Here is a 23962-nt window from a genome sequence, read left to right as displayed (position 1 = left end):
CCCACTCACACCCTCTCACCTGGGCACTGGCCCAGGAGCCCTTGAGCCTGTGGGCAGTGAGTAGTGGAGCTTGGGTCCTGCTGACTACTCCCCACAGCTCCTGCTGGGCCCTCATCCCACAGCCCAGGGGAGCCTCCTTCTCTTAGCTGGGGTCACCTAGGACCCCCAGGGCTACTTTCTCCTGGGCCCTACATTTGTTCTCTTGAGGGCCTCAGTGAGGAGGAAAGAGGGGGCCCCAGGGGCCTGGTCTCAGCCATGGAGGAAGCTCTGGGCCCAGCAGGAGACCCATTTTGAGATCTGGTTTTTTCTGGAAAGTAGGGGGGATGCCCCCTTCCTGCACCATATTGGGACTGAGTTTAGGAAGTTGCCTGTGTACCTTGCTGTGACAACAACCATCACCTCTGACCCCACCAGGGGCTCTAGGGGTGCTGGGCCACCCCCAGGGAAGGCAGGGTGGCAGTTCATTTGTACAAAGGGACCACTGTCTCCGATGTGGTGATAAGCCTGGAAGGACAGCCGGATGCCTCGCACCTGTCTACAAAGGCAGGGGTGGCTCCTGCCTCACGTCCCACCAGTAGCCCCGAGATAGCATCAGCCCACCGGAGAGTCATCCGTCTTGTCCTACAAAGGCCAGGACAAAGGCCATGTCAGCGGCAGCCTCCCCGACCCGGTCAGCAGAGGTCTGGGCCTTCCTGTGCCAGGCGACTGAAGCCCAGGCCTGAGGCTCCATTGGGGTCCATGGAGAGCAGCCTCCATTGTTCACAGGGCCAGCCAGGTGGAGGCCACATCTGGGCAGGAGCAGGGATGCATTACCTTCTCATTTGGGCACCTGGGTCCCCTGTAAGCAGCCTTTGTTGCACTGAAGCTCCCACAGTGGAGTCCCCGGCCCTCGCTGACAGCTAACTTAAGGCCCTGGGAAACCCCTGGTTAGTCTGCGCAGTTGGAGGTGCCTGCCTGCAGTGAGTGGTGGCAAGGCGAGGACGTGACTCCAGAGACCCTGCAACCCCCTGGTACCCACTCACCCCGGCAGAGACCTTCCATGGATCCCACCTGGCACGGCTTGGACCCCGCCCCACCTGCCCTCCAGACCATCCTCACCACCCCCAGTTCACCCCTGACTACTCTGAAAGCTGCCAGCAGGAAACCCCACACACTTAACTGTCCTCAGAGACACATCATGTCCCCTCACTGACCCCAGAAACCGCCGCTCAGAGCCTCCTCTCTCCCCTGCAACACTGCCCTGCAGTGGCCATCCTGTCCCCACACAGGCCTCACTGTCCCCACAGTGCTTTTGCTGTTCACACAGTATCCTCGTTACCCAACAGGCTCCTCGCCGTCTACAGTGTCCTCCCTCCTCTCCAGTGTCCTCTCTTTCCTACAGCATCCTCATTTTTGACAGTGTCCTCACTGTCTAGATTGTTTTCAGTTGTCCCCAGTGTCCTATTCCGACAGCGTTCTCATTCCCCAGTGTCCTCCTCCTGTGTTCTCGTCCTCAAAATGTTCTCGCTGCCCCCCCAGTGTCCTCATTCCCCAGTCTCCTCACTGTCCCCACTGTCTTCTATGTCTGTGTCCTTGCTGTCCTGTGTCTTCACTGCCCCATAATGTCCTCAATGTCCCCTAACTCCCCACTGTGTCCTCACTGTCCCCAGTGTCCTGTTTATATGTTGTCCAAACTCACCAGTGTTCCCAATACCCCAGTGTCCTACTGTCCCCACAGTTTCATCACTCTTCTCACAGGGTCCTGACTGTCCCAGAGTTCTCACTGTCCCCAAGGTGTCCGGACCATCTTCACAGTGTCGTCACTCTCCAGTGTTCTCACTTCGCCCACTGGGTCTTCACTGTCCCAGAGTCCTCGCTGCCCCACACTGTCTACAGAGTCCTTGCTGTTCACACATTATCCTCACTGCTTACAGTATCCTCACCATCCCCACAGTGTCCTCACTGTCCCCAGAGTCCTCACTGTCCACGGTGTCTTCTGTCCCACGGAGTCCAACCACCCCAACAGTGTACTCACTCATCCCAGAGTCCTCACTGTCCCCACTGTCCTGTCCCCAGTGTCTCTTCTCTCCCGCGACCTCACTACCCTACTGTGGGTCATTGGGTTTCCTTCCCACCTGAACTAGTTTGAGAGTCAGTGGCTGGGAAGTTACTTGGGGTGTGTGAAGGGATTTCTCAGCACTCTTTCTGTGGTTTGGGGAAGAGGGTTTCCAGGTCTTTGGTGTAAAAACGGGACAGACTGGGGAAGGGTTTATTCTGTACTGGAGTTTGGCAGGAGAAAACCCGCAGGGTCTGGACTGCAGTTGGTCCTCTGGAGCTGCCTAAGTGTCCAGGGCGCGGGTTCCCCGCGATGGCAGTAGGCTTGCAGCATTCGGGCCTGTGAGCCAGGAGGGCCTGCAGGGGGTGGCGGGCCTGGGAAATGGTGCCTGAGTGGAGGAAAATGGGTCCAGGTTAGGGCGAGGGCTCCTTGGGGCAGGGTCCTGTGGAGTTGGCAGGCCCGTCTCGCTCAGCGCCAGTCCCTTCCTCTCAGGACTCGCTGGCTGCAGGTGGCTCCGCCATTAGCGGGGTGGTCAGCGACAGGCGATGCGCGGCGCGAGCGCGCAGCCTCCGCAGACGGCACAGCAGCAGCGCCAGCAGCAGCGCGTGCAGCAGCCCGAGGCCCAGCAGCACCAGCTGTGCCGCCAGCGCCCCCCAGCAGGGCACGCCAGGCGCGCAGGCGGCACGAAGCTCTTCCTCGGTCAGGTAGGACAGCAGGCGGCCGCGCAGCTCTGGGGGCGCGGCGCAGCGTAGGTCGCGGTAGAGCGCGCGTTCAGGACGACCGGCCAGCCAGGCGCGCAGTGGCACCAGGCGGCAGTCGCAGCGCCAGGGGTTGGCACTCAGGTGCGCCGCGCGCAGCTTGGGCAGCGTGTCCAGCAGCCCCAGTGGCAGCGCTGTTAGGTTGTTGCCCGTCAACACCAGTTCGGTTGTGTCCGGCGGGAAAGCGGACGGCAGCGAGGCCCACGTCAGCCCGCGGCGCCCGCAGTCCACGAGCGTCCCGGCGCAGCGACATGGCGCGGGGCAGCCCGCGGCCGGGCGGCTGGGTGGTGCGAGCAGCAGGAGCAACAGACTGAGCGCCCCGCACGGCCCTGAAAGGAAGCGCCGTGGTGAGCCGGGTGGCCTGCTGGGCACCGGGGTGGGGTCCCTCACCACCCGGAGGGCCGGGCCTGACTCCAGCCCCGGAGACCAGTATCCCGCATTGCCCGAAAGCCTCGCCACCCAACCACCCCGCGCACTGGCTGGAAGATCCCTCTGAGTCTGACCAAAATCTTTCCCTATACCACAATCGGAACGACTGGAGCGCCCCCCAACCTGACTGTTCAGGGAGTGGCCTGGCCCAGCCATCAGACTCACCAGAGCCCATGGCGAGAAGATGGTGGCCCCGCTTCTACTGGAGCAGGAGGTGTTTGCTGGAGAACCAGATGATGAAGCCGCCCCGCCCCTGCCAGGCCCGGGGCTCCCAGTACACCAACCGACCACAGCACTGCAGTCCCGCCAGAAATAACCCCAAGGCTGCCCGGACAGGCGGGCTCTGCAGCCGCTGATAGAGGGCTATCTCCAGGGCCAGCACATGTGCCCTTCCGCCCCCACTCTCTCCCAGGGGCGCAAGGAGCACTCGGACACCCACAACAACGTTCACCAACATTGTTCTCCTGTCACCAGGACAGGATGGCATTCACAACTTAACAAAACTTGAAAATGGGACTTGGGAAAAGGTTCATGCGGGTGGAGGGATGGGGCGGGGGGGGGGGCCGAAGGGCTAGGGAACTCAGGGCAACAACGCTGCTGGGGAGAAGGGACCCCCGGCCACAGGCAGGGAATAATCTAGGCATGAGGATTGCCCGGGGATAGCCCACAGCCCGCTGCTCCTGCCACCCTCCACAAACCGCAGCTGTGGGGGAGGGGCATGCGCTATCGCAGGCATCCCAGCCCCTTGCCATCCTCGCCTCCAGCGAGCTGTCCTCCTTGGGTCAGGAGGGATCCTAAGCACTTCGGCAACCTCACCTGCCTGCAGAGCTACCAGAGGAGGAGGGAAGAGAGGACCTGGCCCACACCCACACAAAGTGAGGGGTCAGCATATGCTGGGTGGCCCGTGGGAGCAGGGAACACAGCTCCCAAGTCTGTGCTGTGGCACTGGGGTGGGGGAATAGGTCGGAGACCCTTGGGATCTGCTCCCCTATTCTGCCTTGGTTTACCTGTCTGCTTGATGAGGGCCTGGAGTCAGTGCTGTCACCTTCTGGGGTTTGGCTGGGGGGGGGGGGCATGGATCTCAAAAGTCACAGCCCACCCTAGCTCCTGCTCCCCCAAGGCCAAAGGGAGGGCAGTGCCCAGGCCCCATGGAAACAGATACAAACGAAGGGAAGGGCTGATGCTGAGAATAAATTAGGGTTGGCTGGAGGCTGACCCTGTGTCTCTGGGTCAGGACAGGAACAGTCCGGGTCTAGGTCACACTGGGATTGGGGTTGCGACCAGGCCTGTTAGAGATCCAGATGAAACAGGTCGAGTCCAGGCCAGTCAGGATCCAGGGGCAGGAGGGACCAGTCAGGAAACTGGCAGTATATCCATGGCAATGAGGGGCTGGGGCGGAGTCACTGGTCCTGCATTTGCTGCTTCATCTTCTGCAGCATCTCCTGCATGCGCCTTAGCTGGGGAGCGGGGCAGGAAAAACGGAAGGGTGGGTGAGAAACGAGATGGAGGGTCCTGGCTCAGTCTCCAGCCCCAGCCCCTACCACTCCCCCATCCCAGCACCAACCTCCTCATCCTTCATCCTAATAAGCTTCTCCGTCTCAGCATCGGGAGTGGGCAGTGGCAGGATGGGGATGGGGCTCTCCATGCGGTTGTCCTGGGTCAGTTTGCTGCAGGGTGGACAAGAGGGACAGTGCTGCTGGGAGGTTCAGCCGGCCTCACCGCTGTCGAGTCTGCCCTCCTGAGCTCCCACACCTCTGGGCTGGTCTGGGGAGATGAGGTGCAGGGGAGCTGATTTAGGGGCTGGGACAAGATTCAAGTCTAGGCAGGCAGCCAGGACAAGTCTTGATTATAGAGAGGTGTCTGAGGCCATGAAGTGCACATCCAGGTTTGGGGCAGTATGATGCACCTGGTCATCTGCTGGATGCAGTGTGCACGGTAGTTCTCATAGTGCACGTCACACGTCACATCCTTGAGGTCATGCATGTGCGTACGGATGAGCATGTTGCGCAGCTTCACAAAGTCGCAGTGCGCCTGGTTCTCCACTGCAGGGAAGGAGTGGGCAGTGGGTGCGGCGCCAGCCCAGGGAAGCCTCCCCACCCTGCACACTGTGCCCTATGCCTGGACTCACCCTCCACGATCCCCCATGGGTACAGTCGCCCCCGGACTCGCTGCCCCTTGGCCTCCACCACCGTGTTGCTGCCGATAACCGCAAATGGTGCGCTCTCCTGGGGAGGGGCAGGTGCAAGGGCTCACGCCCAGTTAGTATGGGTGCAGGGTTAGTGGTTGAAGAGGAGCGTGGACACTCGGCACTGGTCAGCTCCTCAAGCATCACCATCAATGACCTCTCCTCAAAGAGATCCCAGTGTCAACGCCCCCCCCCCCCATGGCCTCTTGGCTGCTGGCTGAGGCCAGAGCTGGTGCAGCTTATATCCTAGGGCCTATGACTGAGCTTATGTCTCCTAGAAATGCCCCTGCTGACTTTGGTTGGGGCCAACGGCCTGCCTGACCCTGTTCCCAGCCTTGTGACCACCTGTCCCCAGATTGGGCTCAGGCATAACCACTGTAGCTGCTGGGGCACTCAAAGTCACTCCTCACCCCCTGTTGCACAGAATTCTGTAAGCCAGTGCATACTTAGCCTGGTGGCCACTGGCTGTACCCTTCTGCTAGTGACTCACAAGAAGACTGAGGAGCAGGGTCTGGGTGAGTGCCTGGCAAGAGTTCCATAACTCATTAGCCATGAGGGACCCAAATATACAGGCCAGGCAAGAACTTGGATAACCCTAGCCCTAGAGGGCTAGGTGAAGGGACCCTACTGCCTACACCAAAGACCCTTATCTACTCCCCAAGTTGGACTTGGGCACTCGGCCCTCCTCTGCCCAATGGACCGCATGCTCACCTTCAGTTCCCGATCCTGCTGCTTGAAGTCCTCGTCCTCATCTGAGTCACACTCAGGGAACTGGTACACATGAATCCCAAACTTGTCAATCTCCTCCCGGATCTGCGGGGGGTGGAGGGGGCAGGGCTGTCAGATTAAGGGCTGACAAGGTGCCCTGGGCCTGGTGTAGTGGCGCCCAGGGTCAACACACCTGGTGCTCTCAAGCCCAAGTCCTGGGCCAGGCCCCACTGCCACACAGGCTCACCCGCTCCTTCAGCTTCCGGATTTCACTGGGGACCAGACAGTCAGCTTTGGCAATGAGGGGCACAATGTTCACCTTCTCGTGTAGAGCCTTCATGAAACCCACGTCCACTGGCCGTAGCCTGAGGGAGAAGCCAGGGTGATGAGGGGTTGGTGGGGTTTAAGGTGGGGCAGGGAGAGGGTAGGGAAGGGTCAGGGGCAGGGAGGGCATCGCTGTGGAGGCTTGGCTCACGGAGTCACGCACCCGTGCCCGAACGGAGAGATAAAGTACAGGCAGCAATGCACCCGGTTGTCTTGGATGTTCTTGCGGTTGAGGCCGCTCTCGTCACGGAAATACTGCTCAAACTGCTGGTCCACATAGTCGGTAATGGGCTTCCAGCTGCGGGCAGAGGGTGAATGAGGCTGGGCTGTGAGGGCAGCATGCTGGCACCAGGGGAGACTGGGTCAGCCTGGGCAGGGGCTGTCCCCTAACCAGGCCTTCCTCACCATTCAGAGTTGTTTACAGCATCCCCAAACCCTGGCGTGTCCACAATGGTGAGTTTTAGCTTTACTCCCTTCTCCTCGATGTCCACCGTGTGCTTCAGGATCTCTACCGTCTGGCTAATGCGCTCTGCAGGACAAGAGATATGGCTTGAAGGGGACTCTCTGACCCCTCACCCCCCACCTTGGGCAGCCAGGATCCTATTCTCATGCCTTGGACGTGGCCACGAGGCCCGACTGTGGTTTGGGCCACTCCTCCTGGACCCTGAACAGAAGACCCGTGCTGGGGGTGGGGGTAGGTGCTGGATCTGGAAGGGCACCCTTTGAAGGGTCACACAGGAAGGAATAGTGAACCAGTGCCAGGGCAGCTCGGGATCCACTCACCCTCAGCACTGAGAAGCTTCCGATCCTTGTACAGGTCAGTCAGGAAGAGGCTGTGGACCAGTGTGGACTTCCCCAGGCCTGACTCACCTGCCCACAGGTACAGCGAAGGAGTCAGATTAGGTCTCAGGCCCCCACAACAGAGCCTGGATGGCCAGTGGCCCCAGCCACCCCACCTGGGCGCCTGGCCCACTCACCAGCCACCATGAGCGTGAAATCGAAGCCCTTCTTCACCGACTTCCGGTGCACTTGGTTGGGCAGCGTGGCAAAGCCCACGTACTGCTTGTCGATATCCTGGGGGCAGGGGCAGAGCAGGTCAGGGGCAGCCCCATGCCCTGTCCCCTCTCCAGCCCAGACAAGGAGGCAGCAGAGGACAGAGTTCCCAGGGTGGGGTATTTCAATGGTAAAAAGAGGCTGAAGGCCTGGAGGTGGGAAGGCAGGTCAGAGGGTGGCTGGTGAATGCACCCTTGCCCTAGCCTCAGAGGAGCTTTGGAGGGTCCCAAGACTGTGTTGTGTGTGGAGGGGGCGATGTCCAGCTGCAGCAGACATTTGCAGTGTCCTCCCTTGAGTGGTGGACAGAGGGCACCAAAATCAAGACACTTGGGACATGCCCCAGGCCCTTCATAGGCAGAAGCCTGGTCCCAACAGTCACCCCTCCCAGTGTACCAGGGGGTGGGAGGCCCCGTGTGGCCCGCATCCAGCCGCGGGGGTGGCTGGCTGCAGCAACGTTGAAGCAGGGGCTATTTATAGACAGCGGCGCTGAGCCGCCCCCGCCGGCGGTACCGAGCCCACCCTCCGTGGACCCTGGCCCTGCCAGCCCCCCTCACATCTCAGAGCCCTGGGACCGGGCCCCAGCAGGCGTGCACACACTGACCTACATTCCACTACCCTCTCCACACACACCTTGAGCCGCCTCTGGGCCTGGGTCCGTGGCGACAGCAGCTGCTCCACCAGGCGGTCCTGGGGCGCTGCCAGGGAGTCCATCGCGGCGACCCCCCTCCCCACCCTGCTGGCGACTTCGGACCCCAGATCTGGGCAGGCCGGCAGGGGCCCGGCGTTCTCGAGGGGCTTAGACGCGGTAGTGCCTCGAAGCCCTGTTGTCATTCCCGTTTTAGGGACACGGGAATTGAGTCCGGGAGACCGGACGAGGCCCACCCAGGGTGCCGCAGACCCCGGAGACCGCGGGAGCCATGCCCCTGACTCTGCGGACCCGGACCCGCCCCGAGACGCGCGGCGTCGCAGCCAAAGCCGGCCCTGCTCTGCACGGGAGCCAGAGGCGGGGCCCCGCGGAGAGACCGCCTCGCCCGCTGTCGCCGGGAAACGGTCGCCTGGAAATTGGGCCGCGGGAGGAGCCACCGGAAAGCTGCCGCGGAGGGCAGGGCAGAGCACAGGGGTACGGGGTGAGGACAGGGAGCCTGTGTCCCTGTCTGTGACGGGACCCGCGGCCTCAGTCCAGGCGTCGGGACAATCGGGGTAAAAAGGGGTAAGGGGAGGCCGGGTCCCACTGGCGTGCCTTGGGGGTGTTGGGGGTGTTGGGGGGAGACTGGCCGCCGGCGTCCCGCCCCTCCAGAAGTGCGGCGTAGCTTCCGTCCGCCAGAGGGCGCCGAAGGCCGCACCCACGCGGGACCGGCCCGTGCACCCAGCCTTCCTCGCAGACTCCGCAAGAAAACCGCTGGCGGTGTCTCGGTGGCGGATTACCCCCCGGGCACAGTCCTCCCGGCACTGCCCCACCCCTCCGCTTGGGGCTGAACTGTCCCCTCCCCCTCATGTGTATGCGTGTGTTTGTGTGTATGTTTGAGGCTACTTAAGCGGCGTGGCCCCCGAGATATATGGGGGAACCGGGCAAGAATAGAGCCCGCCTTCACCATGAATCAGAGCCAACCTCAGCCTGGACGTGCCCACCCCCTCTGCTCCCCACCCCAGGCCCAAGGAGACTCAGCAGGAAGGGGCCAGTCAGAGCACTAGCCACCTACCCTGCTCTACCTTGGCAACTTGGGAGCGTCAGCCACAAACCCGAAGGCCACCCATATGTTGCCATGACTTTCTCCAGAAAGCCTTTGCCAGAGGAGGTAGGGGAGTGTGGAGTGGGCTCCCCTTCCTGTGGGCACCCCCTCTGAGCTTCTCTATCTGCTCTGACGCCCAGAACTAAGCACACTGGGATTGGAGAGCTCCAGCCAGCTCAGCCCTTACCCCAACGTGGACCCCCCAGGGAGCACAGTGGTCTCCTGAGCCACCAGACTCTCACCATGCCCTCCAGTACCCGACTAGAACCTGAACAAGACGGCACCAACTGCACAGAAAGGGAGGTCTGGCAAGGAGCTTGGGGATGAAGAGACGTGCCCCTTAGATGACATGTGTCAGTAGGGACAGGCGACCCCCAGCTCCCCCTCACCCACCCCCGGTTGAGGAGCCTCTGTCCCCTTGTCCAGGCTTGTGGTGCTGCTGTGGGGCCTAGAACTGCTGGCACCTGGTGAGGAGAAGTGGGCCCACAGCTGGGAACAGGAGAGTCTTTCATCTAAGACCAGGGTGTGGAGACTGGGGGAAGCCACAGGGCCCCCAGCTCTCCCAGACAGACCCCCAGTCCTTGCTCCAAGAAAGCTCCTCACTGGCCATGCTGACCTGCAGGAGGCCTCTGGACTGAGTCCACATTAGACATGGCCCTCAGCCCAACACCCACTCAGAAGACTGGCATCTCAGTCCCAGGGCCTCTCTAGGAAGACAGACAGACCTGGGTCTGGGCTTAGGCTTAGAGGGGCCCTCAGCCCTCCATAGTCTGGTGTCTAGCGGAGCTTGTGGCTCCCAGATTGCCTCATTTTCCCCACTGGTAAGGCAGCCTCTAGGAGCCACAGGTCGGAAGGTTGAGAGTCTCACTCCCAGCTCTCAGTTTGCCTGCCCCATCACCCAGCTGTGCCTAGACAGGGCCTGTGAACTCCCTGAGGGAGCCTCGAGGAAGGGGTCCTGCCACCCCATTTCTCTGGCTCTGAAGCACAACAAATTCCCCTCAGGGCTTCCCGAGCCCTAGACACAGCTATGCCCACCTCCTCTTGGAGCCTGAGACTCTCGAGCCATTTCCATTCTTAGAATCACACGAGTCAGCTCTGAAGCAGTCACCAGAGCCAACAGAGCCTCCATCACTGCCTGAGACTGGGTGGGGCTTGGAGGAGGGGGCACAGAGGGTCCCCAGAGCCCTCCTGGCGCCTGACATGCAGCAGAAGCACAGAGAGCTAACAGAGCTCCCCCCACCGCCTTCCACAGAGTATAAACAGGCTGCGGCTCAGTAACACCAACAATGGTAACAGTGAAGCCACACTGTGCTCCCCCCCAGGCCCACAGAAATCTGCCCCCAACACCTGGCTCCCTGGTGTCCTGCTCTGGGGCCTCCCCCTCTGGCTGCATGGTGTCCTCTCCCTCAGATCCCAGGGGCAGGGGCTGGTCGAGGTTGGCACCTAGCTGATTGTGAAGGGGAGGCACACACCGGCCTGAAGGGGCTCACACCTCAAGAGGGGAGGTCCCGGGGTGGTGCTGGGCAGCAACTGCCCAGCCCAGTGGCTCCAAGGGACTGCAGGCCCAGAAGCCACGGGAGCTGGTCTCCTAGGCCTTCCCTGTCTCCCTCAAACAATGGCCTAGTGGCATGTGTCCCTGCATCACTGTCCCACTGGCTCATGATGGGGAGGCAGTTCCCCAGCCTGGGCTCCCTTGGGAGCCCCTCATTGGCAGGTGAGGTTGATGGGGCCCCTCCCCATGAGCCTCAGAAGTCCCAGGGCAGGGCATGTCCCTGCCAGGAGACTGACATCAGGCAGCCAGTGACTCCCAGCCCCCACCCCACCTACTGGGCCTCACCTAGCCCACCTACCTCACCCTGGGCCAGCACTTTGGCATTTCATCCAGCATCTACCCAGTGTATGAACTCCCATCCCCAAAAAGGCTGCCAGGGCCACCCTGGTGCCAGACTTGGGCCCTTCTTTTCTTCCCCAAGCCAGAGAGACTCCTGCAGGGCTACTCCAGAGCCTCCAACCCACCTGGCTATACACCCCCATCTCCCTCTCCAGGTTTTCAGCTGTTTATCCCCAACTTCATCTGGGTTTCACAGTGGTTGCCCAGACCAGCCTCCTGTCAGGTCGTGCATTCCTAGAGGGTGGGGGCCAAGCCAATCCCTTTTGGTGACAAGCCTATTTGTACCTACTAGGTTGGAAGACCCATGTTGGGCTCAGGGATGACTCAGACCAGGCCCCGGAGACTCCCAATCTGGGGACGAGGCTTGGCCACAGATCAGCCCACTCAAATTGGTGTGTGTGTTGGGGGGTGGGGGTTAGGGCATAAGATGGAGAAGAGTGGGGTGGGGTGGGCGGAGGCTCCCCTGTGGAGCTGCTCAGGCTCTCTGCTGGCTGGTGAACACAGAGACCCGGCCCCCAGAATCCCTGGGTGGTGCAGGGTGCCCCAGCCTGTGGCCTGCCATAACCAGTGACCTTACTCCGGACCCTCAGCACACTGGCCTAAGACCAGGTCAGCCTGAGATGCAGGTGCTGGACCAGTGGGAGAAGGGCACCTAGCTGTTACCCCCATCCTGGGAGAGGTGCACACTCCTGTTGTGAGGGTCAGGGGCCAGGCCCTTGTGGCATGGCTCCCACTCCTCCCACTCACAGCCCCAGGCACTGCAGTGCTGCCCAAGCTGACAATCGGTTATCGCGACAGGGTGGGGTGACGGCCGGCAGGGGCGGGGTCGCTCCTGGGCACCGGCACTGTTCCTGCCACAATAGGTGACAGCCGGCCGGGTGAGCAGTGGCGCGCACGTACCTGCTTGTCCTCTGCTGGATCGGGGTCGGGGTCGGGTCGAGGTCCGGGTCCGGGCGGTTCCGGGCCGGCGGGCGGGGGAGAGACGGAGAGACATGGTGAGAGACGGGCAGGCGGCGGGGACAAAGGCGCGCGCGAGCGCGCTGGCGGGCGCCAGGCTCACCTGGAGTCGCCAGCTTGCTCTTGTACCGCAGGCCTGTGCTCATGGTGGCCGCCGGCGGGGGACGTGCGGCGGCGGGCGCGCGGGCGGGGCGCGGCGATGAGCGGCGAGGCCGAGGCCAGGCTGCAGGGTGACCGGCCCTCCGCGCGCCGCCGCCCGCCCCGCCCGCGCGCCCGGCAGCCAATCGGTGCCCGCCGCGCCCACGCGCGACCCGGCGCGTCCCGCGGGGGCGGGAACCCGAGCGCCCCCCCACCCACCCCCGCACCCACGGCCTGGGGGCCACGCCCACTCCATCTGGCGGGCGTCGTTCCCACTGTCCCACACCCTGCGCAATCTCCCTTGTCCCCTTGTCTAGGCCTGGATTGCGACTCCCTCTGCTCCTGCGGCCCCCAGTCCAACCTGGGCCTCTGACCATCCCACCCTGTGGCCCTTCTGTAAAACCTGCCCCTTGGAGTCTGGGTGCCTCATGCCAGCTCCTGCTCTGCAGCTCCCTCTGCTCTGCAGACCCACAGGCTGACCTGCTACCACACTGAGGAAAGGTGGGATCCTGGCTTTCTGTGCTGGAGGGCAGCGCTGGGCATGTGAGGGCAGGGCCAGGGCTTGCGCTCCATGTACATGAGAGGAAGCTGAGACCCCGGACCTGCAATGAGTACATGGAACTCACCAACATGAGTGCCTCCCATCTTCTCTGTCACAGTCATATTCCTGGCACACTCTGCCTGAACGTTCCTGGAGCGCTCCCAGATGGCACATCTGGAGCCTTTGGTTCCTCAGAAAAGAACAGTTAGCTCTGTGGTCACCACCTCTCCAGGTGAGGGCCCCTGGGAGGGAGATGACCTGCTGTATCCTCCCTCCACAGACAGGAAACCCTCCTCCTTCTCGAGCCCCTTGCTTCCTCCGTTGGTCCATGGGCTGGGGGAAGAGGTTCCTGGAGCTCCTACATCTCTGCCTCACCAGCACTAGCACAGAGTCATTTACCTATAAGCATAAGCAGCACTGCTCCTCTGCCTAATTCTGTGGCCAAAGCCCACCCCTCCACCCTTCCTGGGACCGGGAACCTTCTGGTCCAGACGTGTGACAAGCGTGGAGACACTTCCCCCACCCCAACTCCTCATTCAAAGCCTCAGGACCAGGTGTGTTCTGAATTCAGAATTCTTTGTATATGTTGTACATTCTATGACAGCTCTCTGGAACCCAGGACTGTACCTTGTAATCAATCACATTAATTTTTTTTTGTCAGAGAGCACTATTATTAAAAGAAACTGGAAAAAAATAAAGACCATAATAAATGGCTGCACATCAATTCAGGTCTGGCTTTGCCACCAAGTTTTGAAAACCTTTTGTTTCAGAGCCTTGGAGAATTTGGAATTATGGGTAAAAGGAATGGGGCCGGCCCTGACTGGTGTGGCTCAGTTGGTCAGGCATCCTGGTCAGGGCGCAAGCCTGGGTTGTGGGTTTGGTCCCTGCTAAGGTTCTCGCATCAATGTTTCTTTTTCTCTTTCTCCTTCCATTTCCCTCTCTCTAAAAATAAATGGAATCTTAAAAAAAAAAAAAAAAAAAAAGGAATGGGGCTGGAGTGGACAGACACATGAAGTGTCAGGGGAGACCTGTGAGCTTTCATCAGCCCTAGGGGCTTTGTGCATACCCCATCTCAGGGGGTCTGTAGCTTTGCAAATGATTCAGTTGGTCAGTGAAAACTGAAACTTGGACATTTAGCATGGACTGACCCATGCAAGCCTGTGCTTGTGGGGACGAAGGAGGAGAAACAGAAACCTGCCCCTGGCTAGGAAGATGTGTCCCTGCAAAGGGCCCTGACAATGCTGCTCTCCTCGGGGCTCAGGGGAGGGGGCTCCAGGCAGTCTTGGGTCAGGGGGTGTGACATCGGCCTTGAGCAGAATGGACTGCAGGTGAAGGGCATGGCTGGGCCAGAGGATGGGAAGTGCCCATGAACAAGATTCTGAATTTTGAAACTATTCTGGAATGGAAGACAAAAAGGACAAGGTGCACCACATAAAGGTGATCTTTCTTATTAAGGCAAGTGTGCTCCAAAAAATGATGGACAGAAATGCAGTTGGGTTAGGGAAATGCAGCAGTTTAGGTCTGGAAAACCAGTGTGGGGGACTGGGAGCTGCTCCCCGGAAGGAGAAATCAGGGCAGACCCGGGTCAGTACAGCTCCCTGCCCTGGGGCTGTGGTCACCCATGACTGTGAGTCTGAGGGACAGCTCCAAATCCCACCAGACACACCAGAAGTGCCCCCTGTCTAATTGAGAGACCATGAGGGTGACAGCACCCATTGCTTGACAGTCAAAGCATCTGTCTGAGATAGTGTGGAAGTCAGGAAATGGGCCACAGGGCTCTAGCCAGCTGATGCGCCTCCAGTTCTGCCCAGTGAGACAGCGTGAGGCCTCTTTCACCTTTTTCAGCCACAAGAGTGGTCTAAGCAAGACCCTAACATGGCTCTTATCCATCAAACAGCACATTGAGAAGGGGCAGGAGAAGCAGGCTGTGGCCTGAGCACACCACCTTTACCTACTTATGAGCTGTGGCTTGAAGGAAACCCCAGCCTCCCTGAGTGGGACTGCGTCTGCTTCCCCAGCAGGCAGACAAAGTGCTGGCTGTGATACAAAGAGCAGTAAGCAAAAGGCTCCTGGGTAGGGGAAAAAAAAAGCTACTTTTTAATTCATAAGGAAAAGAAGTTAATGAGTAAAAAATAAGCTACTCCCAGAAAAATCTGTTCAACCAAGTTGGGCTACAAATAGCTTGACGCTTTTCAGAAAAAGAAAAACGAACTCATAGTTAAATTCTCAAGAGGCTGCATTCAGCTTACTGGTGTCTCCCTCCCCTCTGCCCAGACTCGTGGGCGTCTGTGTGGTCACACAGGGTGGAGAAGGAAGGAACTTGTGAGGAGATGGCCTCAGAGTCAGCCACAGTGATGGTGACAAAAGGACAAGTGGGTGACAGGCGACACGGGTGCCAGGGTCCAGAGGTTTGCTCCAGGTGACACACAGATGTCAGGTGGGGCAGGGGCCACTGATGGCAAAGCTCTAGAATATTCCGTCTATCTGAGGACAAGGCAGCGGCCAAGCTCAGGACAGAAAGTGAGACGCCAAGACCCTCCACGAGGACTGGAACGGAAGGGTCTGCTGCTCATGCCGGCCCACAAAGGGCAGATCATGTCCTCGAGGAGAGGGCTGCAGTGAGAGGAGGCAGGTCCCTTTATCTGGACAGAGGGACAACAAAGAAGGACCTTATGTCAGCTCAAAATGCATTTAATCCCCTCAAGAGAAATCTTTATAACATGAAATGAAAACCTCACGTGCATTCCTACAGCTGGACAGTGTAATCCATGGGGCCACAGACCCAGAGAGGCTGGGAACAGTGACATAGCCCTAGTCTAAGCATTCTGGAAACTTGGTGCTGGATGGGCAGCGTGGAAAGATAAGGCCCAACCTTGTCTTTGGACCTTTAGGCATCTCAGAAGCCAGGAGCCCTGAGATACCCGCTTCTGCTCTGCCCCTTGAGGATATCCTGGGGGCAGGAAGATGCTCCTCTTCCCATGCCTGGTAGCTTGTGGGAGCTCCCCTAGGGGAACATCAGGGAAGGTCCAAGGTAAGGCTCTAGGCTGTGAGTCATGCAGCTTGGGTCCTCTAAGTCACTCCTGGGAATCTGTGCAGAGCAGGCCAAGATCAAGCTCAGAGAGGACCAGGAGGAAGACCTACTGCTCTGGCCGATGGAGGCTGCTCTGCTCAGGGTCCTTCCAAAGGTGAGCACCCTGCCCTGATGCTGCCCTCTCCCCACCTGCTCTGACAGCTTCCACAAATAGCCCCACCTGTTCCCCTCCCTCCTGCCACACTGTCCAGGACATTGCCGTGCTGCATCTATCTGCTTCCGGCTTGGGGGGCTGTACCCCAATGTCCAAGGTCCCCCTCCCAAGGCCCCTGTTCCTCAATGTGCAATACATGGGCTGTAGAGGGCAATGCGGGCTGGGGTCAAGTGGTCACCCTTCTCCTGCCAGCAGATGTTGAACTCTGGCTTCCCCAGTGGTCTCCCAGGGTAGTTTTCTAGTCTTCTGTGAAGTGAATCCAACCCCCCCCCACCTTCACCAAGGATGAGGGGGGAGGCCCAGGACATCCTGCTGCAGCTCTCCACCTACATGGTCCTCTCTGGGACAGCCCAGACTTGGGCTGGGAATGGGCGCTGTGCCTGTGCCTAGCCCAGGAACCAGGTTCAGTGTGAGACCAAACAGCTGAATCCAGGCCTCCAGGCCCAGGCCCCACTCCCGCAAACAGGTGTGACATGCTCCCAGCCCGGCCAGGGGCCTGTCCTGGTCAGGCAGCCTTGTCTGACCCTGAACTCTATCAACCAGATGGCCCAGATGCCCTCCTGACCCTGCTTTTGTCTGCTTTGGGGCACTGCTCCCATGCCCCACCCTTGCTAGTCCTGTTGTCTTGGCTCAGCCATACCTGAGAGAAGACCTGAAACCATCCCAGCACCTGCGGCTCCCAGCGGGCCCTGCCCTGCCCTGCTCGCTGACACCTCTCTCCACCCTGCGCTCACTCGTGGGTGTTTCCTGTAGTTTCCATGTGCCCTCTGCCTGAACCGCCCTTCCCTGCCCCACTGACCCCCAGGGAGCCCAGGCAAGCAGCCATCCCCAGTCCTCCCTGGCCCGGCTGAGCCATGTGTGGGGCCAGGAGCTTTGGGGGCAGCTGGCTCAGAGCTCACAGGGAAATGTATCTGCAGCGAGGGGCTTCAGAAAACGCCTTCCTTGATGTCTTTGTTAGAAAATGTGCAGGCTCAGGACACACACCGGTCCCCCTTACCACTGGCGACAAGCCGACTAAAGAGCAGAGTCACAGCAGCTGCCCCTGCCAGGAGAGCGCTGCCTGGCCCATTAAAGCAGCCTGTGTGTTGCCGGGGACAGAGCAGGGTTCCAAGCGGGGCAGAGCCTCAGGCCACACCACGTCCCCCATTCACTGGGCAGCGGGAGGAGGGCTACAAAGGGCGCCTGTGCTCCCAGGCAGTGAGCCAGCCTGGGGACTGGGGACTGAGGGCCCAGAACAGTGGTGGGTGCCACCTGCAGTGCAGGGCACGGGCCTCCAGCCACATCCAATGAGACACAGTCCCCTGAAGGGCTCAGAGAGAGAACACAGAGAACAGTCAGGGCTGGGGCCAGAGTGACAGGGAGCCTGAGTGCCTTCTGGCTCAGTATGGACAAGCTGCCTGACCATGTGCCCCTCAGGACCTTCTAATAGGATACACTGGGGGCAGTCAGGGGGCCGAACACGACCTCCCCTAAGATGCCCTGACACCTCAGATGCTCTCTGTCCTCACTGCAGTTCTGTGATTTCATGAAAAGCCAGAGGTGGAGATAGGAGATGGAGCCAACATGAAAATTCTCCCAGAGGCATTCATGCGTTTAAAAAAATCCCACGGGAACACGTGCTTGCGAAAGGCAGAGCATAGGGCTAGAGCACCGGTGACCTAGATCCCGAGGCAGCCAGCCAGGCAACGTGGGATGCTCACACTCCTCCCCGTGACTCGCCTCTCCTCCAGGGAAAGGCCAAGGGCTGGGGTTCCAAAGACTGGCTCCAGCTGACCACTGCACCCCAGCTCCCAGGTCTGCCACTTGAGCGTCAGGCCGGAGACCGATCAGAATATCCCCAGAACAAACAGGACACAGCGAGGGCTCCAGCCCCCGCCATCCAGCCACACAGGCCCTGTCCTGCCATGGCCCTGGCGCCGCACCCTGGGTATGCCGGCTGCAGGGCCCCGGCTCCGCCCAGGGCGGGGAGGTGGGTTAGCTGTGTGCTGCTGGTCACACCCAGATGAGACGCAGCCACCAGAGCCCTCAGAGCTGGTGTCCATCAACTGTTTTCCTTGTTTCTGGTGACTGGCCACACCTGGGTGAGGGCAGGGACTTGAGGTCTCAGTTCGTTCCCTTCTGTCCTTCCCTCTCCAATTCACCTTCCGGCTGCAGGTCCTCAGGTTTTCCACTGCCCTGCCTGCTCCCCAGGCACACACCTCTGAGGAGGAGTTCCAAGAGGGCAGGTAGGGAGTGAGGGGGCTACCATTCTATGCCTGGGCTGGCCCCTTGCTCCCAACCCCCCGGAGCAGAGGGGCTCTGGTCTCCTCATCGCTCCAAGGTGACCTCAGTCCCCACAGGGCACCCCCTGCACACCCACAACTGGCCGGAGCCATGCAAAGCCCTCGGGAAGGGTTCCCAGTTGGTGCTGAAGTTGATGCCTGTCGCCTCCCTGTTCCAATGGCTGCCTTTAAACTGGAGCCTGTGATGGCTGCTCAGTGGCTAATGAAACCACCATCAGGGTCCCCAATGGGTGAGAGAGGGGAAGGAGACAGACCCCTTAGCCTAGGCTGCTTTCCAGGGAAGGGGGGCTCCTCAGCATCACTAGTGGTTCCGGATGGCACAGGCTTGGCCACCAAGCCTCAGCATGTCTGGCCAGCATCCCATCAGGGGTGGCTGACCAGGTTCAAACCAAAGAGGCCTCACCAGGCTGCTTTTGGGAGCTGGAATGGAACACCCAAGTGGGACCATGTAGAAAAAAGGAATCACTGGGAGTCACTCCCCTCCCTCAAGCTTTTCCCAAAGGTTCATTTTGGCAGCCATGAGGCTTCTCAGCCGCCCCCAGGTGCGGTGCACTCTGAGGTATGTCCTGCCCCCAACTGCCCACTCTCACCTGATGAGCAGTGATGAGTCAACATGTCACAGACCCCTATGAAATGTTGACCACAAGTCAGAAGAGAAGAGCTGGGCCACGAGGACATTGTTGGGCCAGTCTGCCCACCTGTGCTGCGGGGAGCGGATCCAGCACGCGGAGTTTGGGCCTTGCTGCCGAGACAGCCAGGAAGGTTCTGCCTGACCTTCCCAGAACCTGGGTCCAAGATTCCCATGACAAACCCCAGTTTAACCAGGCGTCCAACCAGAGTGCCTCTGAGCCCCGAATGCCCTGCCCTGGACCAAGTACCTCGCTGTCCTGAGGTCTAGAGCATCATTTGTTGAACATCGTTCGTTGAATAAATTTGTCTTTCCCCCCATTGAATTGCCACAACACTTTTGTTGAAAAACAAGATTGTCCCTGTATATTGTGGATCTCTTTCTGGACTATTGATTCTGTTCTGAAAAGATTATCTGTTGCTGCATAACAACTCAAAACCTAGTGGCTTAAAGCATCAGTTTAGAGATTTTATTATCTGTCATGGTTTCTGTAGGTCAGAAATCCAGAAGGGCTTAGCTGGGTAGCTCCCGTGGTTTCAGGCAGAGGATGTCTGGGGCTGCATGTCAAGGTTCTTCATGTCATCTCTGCAAGTGGGCTGGGCTGGCATCCTGAAAGCATGGTGGCTTCAAGGCTGTAAGGACAAGTGCTCCAGCACCCGTGGCAGACACTGCATTGTCTTTTGTGACACAGCCTCAGCCTCAGCCGTTATCTGTTCTTATAAGACAATATAAGATCACCTACATTCAAAGGTGAGTGTCAGATTCTGGAAGAACACGTGGGAGGGAAAACATTGCTGGGCACCCTTGAAAACACAGTCTATAAAATCTCAACTTTTTGTTGGTCAATCTTTTATGTCTCTGTTCTACAGACTGAATAATATCTACTGATCTGTTTCTGGCCAGCGGTGTGGGGGTGAGTGAAGCAGGTGGTGGGGAGACTCCCCATCTATGGAGTTATTACAGTGGGCGTTTAGGACAAGGGCAGGACAGTGGAGAGGAGAGGCCATTGGAGGTGTGTGGTCAGGGACAGCTGTACCAGGCGTGGTCGAGGAGGAAGGATGGGAGGAAAGTGTGTCCCTGTGGGCCTGTTGACTCTAACATGCCTCTGAGACATCATGCTGGGTACTGGAGTCTGGGCCCCATCAGGGGGAAGGGTGACAGGGCTCAGAGAGGGAGGAGGAAAGCCGGGTGGAGCACAGCCTGTAGGGCCGGGGCTGTGCTGAAACTCCAGCCGAGGCCTGCAGTGCTCTGACTCAGGAAGAAAGCCCCACATAAGCGTGTTTGAGTTGGCTGGGGTTCACATGAAGGGCGTCGGAGCTGAATGCACCATCTCAGGCTCCAGGGAAGGCGCTGAGTGAGTGGGCGCATTCCGTGCTGGCGGAGGCCGCTCCACTGACCGCCTGGTCGGCGGGGAGGAGACACCGGACTGTGTTTGGCTGGCTCTCTCCAAGGCGTCAACACCCTAGGGCCCACAGACCTCTCAGTGTTTTTCCTGCGTAGGCGACCCCCCCTTTCCCAAATCATGGACCCGAGGCCATCATTAAGAAATCACTGTTGACGGAAGGCCAGGCTGCTGTAACCCCTCCCCAAAGTGGCTGTGCTGCCTTCAGCAAACTCCCTAGCATCTGGGGTCCAATCCAGGGGTGGGGGAGATTGTCTGGTGACCACCCATGCCCTCCCCCTCAGGCAGTCTCCTTGGCGCCATCATCTCCCCACTCTTTTCTCGGACTGAACCCCACACCACCTCGGAGCCTTTGCCATCCCTGTCTCCTGGAAGCTGCTGCTCCTTGTTGCCGTCTCGGCCGGCTGGCCTTCCTGGACGGGCTTCTCCTCCCCAGCGCCACTGCTGAGTCACTCTTGGGCACATCTTGTTTTTCACTTACCTGGTGGTCTCCCCTTCACATGAATCAGACCCCTGAGAGCAGGACCCTGGCCTGTCGTATTCGCATGGCTTTTCCGTGGCACATTACAGGCACAGTGCCCAGAACTAATGGGAGGGAAGAGGCCACTCCCCGGCAGACGCCGGCCCAAGGGTGCACCTCTTGATTTTTGTTTTCATTTGCTGCGGTGTTGGCTGGTGAGGGGCCCTCACCTGGGGTACTGCCATAGCAAAGGAGTCTGTGAGGGGGGCTGCAGACACGAGCCCAGGTGAGGGCCCAGGGCAGGTCTGCGTCCTTGTCCCAGAACTCCAGACCCCTATGTCAGCCACTCAGCTGACAGCAGCACAGAAACATCTGGTAGACCTCACTCACCCCAGAGACCTATTCCCACTCCTGCCCCAGGCTTTCCCATCTGACAGGTGACATCACCACCCACCAGCTGCTCAGTGAAGATCTCAAAATCACACTGCTTGTCCTCTTTCCTTCAGCTTCCACATCCAGGCCGTTAGCAAGTCTTGCCAATTTTACACCCAAAATGTATTCAAAATTGGGGACTGGAGCTGGGGACTGGGGCTGGAGCTGGGGGCTGGGTGTATTCAAAATTGGGGACTGGGGCTGGGGACTGGGGCTGGAGCTGGGGGGTGGGGACTGGGGACTGGCAACTGGGGAAGGGAATTCTGCTACAACATGAATGAACCTGAGGACATTATGCTCAGTGAAAGAAACCAGTCACAAAAGGACAACTACTGCATAATTCCACTTACATCAGGTACCTGGAGTCATCAAATTCATAGAGACAGAGAGGCAAATGAAAACAACTGGGGCTGTGGGGAGGGGAACAGAGGAGCTGCTGTCTAATGGGGACAGGGTTTCAGTTTGGGGAGATAAAGTTTGGGAGACGGGTGGTGGAGATGTTTGTATAACAATATGAATGCACTTAATTCTGCTGAACTGTATGCTTAAAAGTGGGTAAAAGGGTAAACTTCATTATGTGTATTTTACTTCAGATTAAAAAAAAATAAGTAATAAAAAACAATTTGATGGGTATAAGGTTATGCAGGATGATTAAGTTCTAGAGATTTGCTGTGCAGTGCAACCCTGTGCCGATACTGAACAATCCTGTGAAAAATTTGTTAAGAGGGGAGATTTCATGATAAGTGTTCTTATCACAATTAAAAAAAAAAGTGGCAGTCTAGTGTATGGAAAAGGTGGCAGAAGAAAAAACACGTATATACATGCATACATGTGCTTGTACCTGCCCAGAACACCCTGGAAGGATACCAAGAAACTGGCCCATCCTTTGGTGGGTGACAGAGAGGGCACTGGGTGGGTGGGCAGGAGTGATAGTGTTCTAGATGTGTGAACTCTTGTATGTACTGGAACCTTGAATCTTGGGTCTCTGTTATTGACTGGAAAAGTTAAAAAAAAAAAAAAAAAAAAAAACTGCCGAAGGAGGCCAAGCCAAGGAAAGGAGCCAAGGCCCCAGGCCGGGGCTGCCCCGCCTCACTGCGGGCATGTGCTGGGCAGGAGGAGCAGCCTGCCATGGACGAAAACTGGCTCCTTCTGCCGACACAGCAACCCTGTCCCGCGCATGATTTCCAACCTCCAGATGAGAGCTCGAAGCTCCATCTGTCCATCAGGAGCTGACTAATGGTGACGAGTGTCTACATACCATGCCAGGGCAGTGGTGAAGGAGGCGACTTTGTTTCTTCCTTCCCCTTCTAACCTTGCACATCTTCCGCACAGAAGGGAGCGATGTGGTCGGCCCGGCCCCAGTGGCTAGACCAAAGAGACCAAGCACACTTGCTCAGGCTGTGGAATTCTGAGCAGAAGGCAGGGCAGGAAGAGCTGGGCGTTCCCCACGGCGATGTTCAGCCCAGAGCACAGACACCCAGCTCTGCCGGGGAGAACCTCACAAGGAAGGGTTATCCACAGCAGAGAGGGAAACGGAATGAACAGAAAGAGCCAAGGTTCAAGGAAAGGCAATTAAACCTACTTAGTGTAAAGTCAGGAATTTTAGCACAGACACAACATCTTTTTTTCTTCAGAATTTACGTCTTAGCAGTCCAAGAAGTCAGGCACTTACCTAATTAAGGTGTATTAATGGCTTCTATTTTTAGTTTCACATTTTGGAAAATTTCCAAGTAAGTTATTACAAAGTTGGCTTGAGGTTTGAGAATCAGAAGGAAATTCAATTTTTAAATTAAGAAGTCATTTCACAGTATCTGACAGATGAACAGCCCTTCGTTAGCCAAATCTTCCTAGATCAAGTTTCCAAAAGAAATAGAAATTTCTTATGCTTTCTCAGCAAAATTCCAGCTGCTCCTCATGCTGCAATAAGGCAATTCCTTCTGGAGTATGACAATATTCCCTGGGGAGAAGGGTTTCGTCATCAGGCCAAGCCAGCCAAGGGCCCAGCCAGACATGCACACTCCTGATAGACCCTTATAATTACCACAGTGCGGGCCGGCTCTGCACAGACTGGCAGGAGAGATGGATAGCACCGCCCTGGGTCTGCGTGGCCAGTGAACCCCGGGGATGTGGCTGGTCCTGACTAGGATGAGCTCCAGGGACAATGTAAACCAACCCCTGTGAGCAGAAGATTGCAGACTGCCACATTAATCATTTGGTTGTTGAATTGATATTTGGGGCATATTAAGTTAAAGAAATACTAAAATTAATCTCACCTGTTTCTTTTTATTTTGTTAATGTGACTCCTAAAAAATTAAAATTATACATGTGGCTGAAATTCTGTTTCTACTGGATGACATTGGTGTAAAAAATTCAGGAACAGACCCAAGGTCTTTTGAAGATTCAGTAGATGACAAAAGCAAGGGAAAGATGGACTTTTAAAAACTAAATGACACTCAGGCAACTGGGAAAGCCATTTAGACGGAGGTGAAATTAGATGCATAGCCCACACCTTTACAAAGTGAAACTACACATGTACCAAAGATCTAAATGTAACAGAGGAAAGCTAGCTGATGTGGGGATTCAAAATGCCACATGCACTTTCAAGAAAAGATTAAAATTCAATGACATGAAAATAAAGCACTGCCCCATGGTAAAAAAAAAAAAAAAAAAAAAAAAAGCATGAGTAAGAACTGTTAAAGAGAAAAACCACAGGCCTAAAATGGTGTCACTTATGCTAAAAGCCCACAATACCAAACTTAGATTT

At 58.0% G+C, this 23962-nt stretch overlaps 2 protein-coding genes across 3 annotated transcripts; both read right to left on the bottom strand.

Moving 5' to 3' along the window:
- Window positions 1-2232: 2232 nt before the first annotated feature.
- On the bottom strand, window positions 2233-3779 carry GP1BB (glycoprotein Ib platelet subunit beta). Its single transcript, XM_090292749.1, has 2 exons — window positions 3388-3779; window positions 2233-3122 (listed from the first exon to the last, which is right to left on the bottom strand). The coding sequence occupies exons 1-2, from the start codon at window positions 3395-3397 to the stop codon at window positions 2524-2526; spliced, it is 609 nt and encodes a 202-aa protein (XP_090148875.1). The 5' UTR covers window positions 3398-3779; the 3' UTR covers window positions 2233-2523.
- A 1-nt stretch (window position 3780) lies between these two features.
- On the bottom strand, window positions 3781-12291 carry SEPTIN5 (septin 5). 2 transcript variants are annotated; one of them, XM_090292751.1, is made up of 12 exons: window positions 12174-12291; window positions 12014-12024; window positions 7417-7513; window positions 7223-7309; window positions 6845-6968; window positions 6603-6737; window positions 6363-6480; window positions 6119-6220; window positions 5351-5447; window positions 5129-5264; window positions 4787-4889; window positions 3781-4679 (listed from the first exon to the last, which is right to left on the bottom strand). In XM_090292751.1, exons 1-12 carry the CDS (start codon window positions 12214-12216, stop codon window positions 4623-4625), a joined length of 1110 nt encoding a protein of 369 aa, XP_090148877.1. In that variant the 5' UTR covers window positions 12217-12291; the 3' UTR covers window positions 3781-4622. The 2 variants fall into 2 exon arrangements, with proteins under 2 accessions (XP_090148877.1, XP_090148876.1); XM_090292750.1 differs by lacking the exons at window positions 12014-12024; window positions 12174-12291 and adding an exon at window positions 8123-8509.
- Between the last annotated feature and the right edge of the window lie 11671 nt (window positions 12292-23962).

The sequence above is a fragment of the Furipterus horrens genome, unplaced genomic scaffold, assembly GCF_987537825.1.
Source record: "Furipterus horrens unplaced genomic scaffold, mFurHor1.1.pri manual_scaffold_11, whole genome shotgun sequence".
NCBI classification, from domain to species: Eukaryota; Metazoa; Chordata; class Mammalia; order Chiroptera; family Furipteridae; genus Furipterus; species Furipterus horrens.
The sequence above is the reverse complement of the archived record's forward strand: the minus strand, read 5'-3'. Positions and strand labels throughout refer to the sequence as shown.

Excerpts from the sequence above, each read along its gene's own strand:
- SEPTIN5 (XM_090292750.1), bottom strand. The coding sequence starts at position 8,323 with ATGACAACAGGGCTTCGAGGCACTACCGCGTCTAAGCCCCTCGAGAAC. Across the intron at positions 7,310-7,416 it reads TTTCACGCTCATGGTGGCTG|GTGAGTCAGGCCTGGGGAAG; the intron begins GTGAGTGGGCCA and ends ACCTGTGGGCAG. Across the intron at positions 4,890-5,128 it reads TGCATCCAGCAGATGACCAG|CAAACTGACCCAGGACAACC; the intron begins GTGCATCATACT and ends TCCACCCTGCAG.